This window comes from Sinocyclocheilus anshuiensis, unplaced genomic scaffold (assembly GCF_001515605.1).
Source record: "Sinocyclocheilus anshuiensis isolate Anshui unplaced genomic scaffold, SAMN03320099.WGS_v1.1 scaffold462, whole genome shotgun sequence".
Lineage (NCBI taxonomy): Eukaryota > Metazoa > Chordata > Actinopteri > Cypriniformes > Cyprinidae > Sinocyclocheilus > Sinocyclocheilus anshuiensis.
In genome coordinates this window covers 37,932-43,783 of record NW_015542340.1, presented here as the reverse complement: position 1 = coordinate 43,783, position 5,852 = coordinate 37,932, and the positions used below count along the sequence as shown (strand labels likewise).

Sequence of the window (5,852 nt, the reverse complement as noted above, 5' to 3'; positions counted from 1 at the left end):
CTTTCTAAATACTAATAAATGCTCATAAATACTAACAATAAAGCACTTAAATTTTTTTGCGTCATGTGGCCATTAATGTGTTGCTCATTAATGTGAATGTGTTGCTACATTTTTTTATTATTTTTTAATAATTTATTATTTTTCTCTTCTCTGATCATAACCCACCATAAGAAAACATTTCTTTAACATAAATGAAACCAATAACAAATGCAGTCCATTATAGAGGCATTACCATCAGGAACACACTGAACCCCATTGCCGTAGTATCCAGGTTTACACTGGCAGCATCGTCCGCTCGGATAATTGCTGCATTCACCAAATTTAGAGCATTTCTGTCCACCACATTCACCAGAGTTGTATGTAAATACTGTATGCAAAAAAAGACAAAAAAGGGATAATTTCAGCTCAAGAACAGTACAAAGTTGTATATTGTTCAAGTAAATAAACCATTCATGCTGACCGTCAACCTTGATGTTGTCTTCATTTTCGATTTCCACGACTGCCGGTCGTTCAGGTCTGTACTGAACCGTCTGCACCTGGAAGGGTGGAGGATGTTCTGGACGATCATAAACTCCATCCAGGTTCTCCTGCTGGACGTCAGGATACACCGGGTGTTGATGGCTGGGGTTTCTTGTGGTCTGATATTGGTGGGAATCCAAAGGTAAGTCTGGCACTTCTCCAGGAGCGACGTCCGTGAAGTAAGGGAACGTTCCTATTTCATACACCCACACACCACGCTTTCCGGAGTTAGTCTGCCTGGAAAAGACATCCAACAGCATTATGGGAAAACGTGGTCAAAGAACACTTACACTGCTAAAGAGTGGACATGCCACCAAAACATTATTAGATCACCTAAAAATAAAAATCCAGTTGCTCCAATGGAACATACTGTAAGACGAGACCTTCACAAAGATCTTTTTCTTTACAATTCATAGTGAATGCACATCTGTCAAGCTCCAAAAATTACAAAAAGTACCAGAAGACTAAATACAATAAGACTATAAGAAAAAAAGTAGGCCAAACTGAAAAAAAAATATATATATATATATATTTTACATACTTAATATTTTGTCTTGTTTTGTCTTCCATTATACATTTCTGAAAATTCTTAAATCAAGACATTTAATTAAGAAGGAAAATTACTTCAGATCTTAGATATAAACAGATATAGAAATAAATCAACAAAAGAATCCTTAAATCATCCCTAAATACATTTACTTGTTAAGCAAAAATAGTTAAGATACTAAGTTTTGTTTTATGAAAAATGTATCAATTATGAAAAGTTTATGCATAAAACAAGAAAAAAAAATGTCTGTCAGTGAGGAAATAAAAATCAACTTTCTTTTTTTTTAATTAGTTTTATATTTTTTACCCAATGGACATATTTCTTCTTGTTCTAAGCATAAATTCACAAAATGTAGATTTTTTTTTTTTTTTAGAAAACAAGACTTAATATCGTTGTTTCTCTAGTAAATGTATCTTGATTAAAGAATGTTTAGATATTTGTACTAAAGAAAAACCATTTTTTGCCGACCTCGATAAAATATTTTTGCTCAAAGCGGTTAATAATTAAATATGCTTGATTATTTGATATAAACATTCCTAAATCAATACAAAAGAAAATCTTAATTTAAGATATCAAGCTTTGCTAAAAAATGTATCAAAATTAATTAATTTATTAAAGTTTATGCTTAAAACAAGAAAAATATCTGTCAATGGGGTCAGAAAAATAAAAGTGTTTATGTATGTATTTGTTTTTTTACCTCAATTTTTATACTTTTTTTTTCAGAAAACAAGAATTAATATCTTAAGCATTTTGCTTCTCAAGTAAACTTTTCTTGGTTTAAGAATGTTTCGATATTTGTTCTGGAAAACAAGACAAAAATACAGATTTTTTGCACGTCATTCGACTGAGGAACAGACGCTATTCACTGAAACTCTCCTCTATTGCAGCTCTCAAATATCATTCTACATAAAGCTATTGTATGCACTATACTTCTACGATTAGTTTAAGGAGCATTATGGTGTTTTTTTTGGTCCATTTTGGAGTTTGTGACGAGGTCATGATATAATTGTGTAGAAAAGACCCGCATGAAACTTCTTCTACTTTTCAGTTTCACAGAAGAAAGAAAAAGATTTGGAGCATCATTAGGGTGAGTACGTGATGACAATAATTATATTTAGGTGAACTCCAGCACTAACAGCAACCAAACTTACTCGGCCAAGTTCTTGACAGACGCCTCGGTGTCGTCTGTGATGCGATAGTACGGTCCTTGCTTCTTATAAAGCACTAAGTATGTCTTCTGTCCTTTACTGAAGCCGGCGTGCATCGTGTAGCTGCTGGTGCTCTGGAACTGCATCGCCTCTCTCGGGTAGAGAAGAATCGCATAGGACTTCGTCTCCAGAGAAGCGATGACCAGCTGAAACGTATTTCGCTATAAGGATAAAGAACATGATTTATTAACTCTTGAGTGTATTTGTGCACGATCAGTTAAATCCAATACTCTTATAATTCACACATGCAGCAATCTGCAATGACACAGCCATTGGAAGTCATTCACCTTCAGTGAAAAGTCGGTGATTTTATTGAAAAACTTATATTATTTCAGTTAGTTGCCGAAGCAACATTTCTCATTTTTGTGTAGTTCAAGTTAAAATATTAAAATTACCAAAACTAAAACTGACATAAATATTAATAAAACTATTCAGACATAATGACTAAATGACTAAAACTAAAATATAAAATTAAAATAGTAATAACATATTCAAATATTATATTAATTATACTAAAATAACACTGGATTTTTCCCACTTGTTTTTAACTCTTTTATATTTAAAATAAGTGAAAAGATCTGCAGTGTAAAATATTTAAAATAAAACAATATTTTAAACCTTGCAATTGTGCTTTAATTATGCTTTAAACACATATATAACAAATATAAACACAACACATATTTTTTAAAAAAAACTAATAAAAATGTAAAAAAAATAAAAAAATAAATAAATAAAAATGCGACAAATTGACTAAACTAAAATTAAAATGAAAACAATATAAAAGACCAATTCCAAATATTAATAAAAACTGTAATAGTATATTAATTACACTAAAATAACTCGGATTTTTTTCACTTGTTTTTAACTAAAATTTTATATTTAAAAGAAGTAAAAAAAAGTCTTGCAGAGCAAAATACATTATATTAATATATTCAAAATATAACCTATATGAAGCCTTAAATCTTATGCAATTATACTTTAATTAAACAAGTTAAAGCTAATTAAACTTGGAATTTGTAAATATTTTAACTGGAAAATAACCCAAAAATGTATTTTTAGGAATATGAATTTTGCAGTACAAGTGAGTAGGATGCATGCATTAATAATAGTGATGCATTTTTTTTTAGGTCCAGAACATACACAGATTTGCATTACCAATAAAGCAAGGCAACCAGCAGTAGAAAAGACCAACAATACATCAATGAAAAATGCATGCTAAAAATGGCTGTATGTGTGAACGGCCCACAAGTAAACTGAACCTCACTCTTCCGGTGGGCTCCAGTCCGTCTCCTCTGCTCTCGGCCCGATGGGACGCCACATCCACCCATGTGACCACCACAGCGCTGATGGGGTTCACCACGTCATCCTCAGGGAAGGCTCTGTTGATGTGATCGGCCGCCTGCTGTAGAAGAGCCGGACTGGAGTCCTGGCGGAAGAACACCTTTCCTACTCCGTCGCTGGTGTCCAGGTCGCCCTGCAGAGCAGCGATCATCCCAAAACCAGCCGGCATGTTACCCAGATACTCGGATTCTCCTGCTGGCTTCTCCAGAGCAACAAACCCATTGGTGTTGATCTAAATGTGAGAGACAGAAGAGATAGAAGCAGATGCTGGCAATGGAAAACAATAGCCATAACAAAAACACTACAACATAATTATTTTTAATGACGTTCAGTTTGGTTAATGATTAAATCTACAGCACCACTGCATGTGAGATTGTGTTTTATCTTAATTTAATCTGAATGTTATGAGAGAAAGAATGGATGCTGAAACATAACACAATGGCATCTTTCAATTGCATTGTCTTGCTGGTTGCACGCAACAACAAACATACAGCGTGATCAGTGTAGTCTGATTCACAAACAAATGACTCTTGTGAACAAGTTCTTCTTGATAAATCGGTTTTGAAGACTCAAGGCATCATTTGGATCAGTCAACTGGACCTGTTGTTAGGTTACTCAGTTATAATAAAGCAATTAATTGACTACTTAATACATTATAGTACTGTACAAAATGTGTCTAAAATATAGTAAGTGCCCACTTGCCAATTATTTAGGCAGGAGAGCACTTAAAAATCAAGGAAACAGAATCGTGAAGTGGAATCAGAATCTGAAATCACTGAATTCCTTATGATCTCTATAGTTGACAGTATCTGTCTAGAAAAAGGGGGGGGAAATGATAGGAATTAAGTATATTAAAATAATAAAATAAAATAAAATTTAGTTTTAATTTGAATGACTTATTTGATTGAAAAACTTAATGAAAATAAGAAATGTTGCCTTGGCAAATTACTGAAATAAAATACCTAAACTGAAATAAAAAATAAAACAAATAACTATAAAGACATATAAATATAAATGGATATAAAACTACTAAATGCCAAAAACACACAGCAAAATGATTACAACTTTAACTAAAATGTTAAAAATATTAATAAAAACTATTATATTAATGATATAAAATAAAAATAACACTGGATCTTTTCCCCCACTTGTTTATTATCTCTTTATATTTCAAATAAAATTAAATAAAACTAAATTTGATAAAAAGTTAAGTAAAATAAACAAATCAAATTAAATAAAATAAAATAAAAAATAAATGCACATTAATGTGATTAGAAAAGAGCTACATTAGTTCCCTTCTTACTGAAACCTTTATATAAAAACAGAGTAAATACTCTTGAAATGTGCACTGAAATCAACAGAAACCGAGTTGGGAGTTTGTGATGGTTTAGGGAATAAAGCCCATTGCCAAACACCCACATATGTACACACAAGTGTAAAATCACAGAAACTATCTTAAAAACTAAAAACAATACTGGTCAAAACTCTGAACTTGCAAGGCAATACGAATGACAGCAAAACATTTTCATCTGATGACTGTGACTTATTTTGTAGATAATAAGATAATAAAGAGGACGAAGCAACAAAGCTTCCATGTGGAGTCCTGGAAAGCTCTCCATACAGCAGAATGAGCAATAACTATAGTCTTTTTAGCATAGCCAAAATGAAATCAGACAACCTGATCTCTGTCTTATACTTGACCAGATTTACTGATCCTGTATTATGGCTGGAGCGTGTCATTTCTGTGCTGCAAAGTCACCCAAGAGAATTGCAAAAAAAAAAAAAAAAAAAAGTTTTCAAACAGGTTTCCGGGTGGCTCATCCTGGTATTGTTCACCTATTGTTTCATAAATACTGTGTACGTCAATATATGGTCACATGCTGTAAGTAGGGGTGTGCGATATATATCGTCTGCGATAATATCGTAATTGTTGTTTTAACGATGTGCGATTTGACATTATCGAGTATTTTGCAAAAACCATTCAAAACATCCCTACAGAGCGCACGCATACATTACGTGAAGTCTAGACTAGTGCGTGTGCGCATTTAGTGTGTGTTTTTCACTGCGTGATTCAGTCTATTAAAATGCCTTTAGAATGATCACAAATTCAAGACATGATGGCAGAAAATGTATATATTTATACCACTTCATATAGTTATTCAATTTCACACGAAGAGTGCCGTTTTTCTCCAAAAATTACCATGATTACAAATGTGACATTGAATTCAATAAACAAT

The 5,852-nt window shown here is 32.5% G+C and overlaps 1 protein-coding gene across 1 annotated transcript in view; it reads right to left on the bottom strand.

Moving 5' to 3' along the window:
• The window catches only part of LOC107691203 (nidogen-1-like), a 37,875-nt gene that overhangs the window by 24,455 nt on the left and 7,568 nt on the right, over positions 1–5,852 (bottom strand). The window contains exons 2-5 of the mRNA XM_016489700.1: positions 3,539–3,847; positions 2,218–2,435; positions 461–756; positions 233–367 (exon numbers count right to left, since the gene is read on the bottom strand). Of these exons, the coding sequence (XP_016345186.1) occupies positions 233–367; positions 461–756; positions 2,218–2,435; positions 3,539–3,847 (958 nt within the window). The remainder of the gene's footprint in view (positions 1–232; positions 368–460; positions 757–2,217; positions 2,436–3,538; positions 3,848–5,852) is intronic.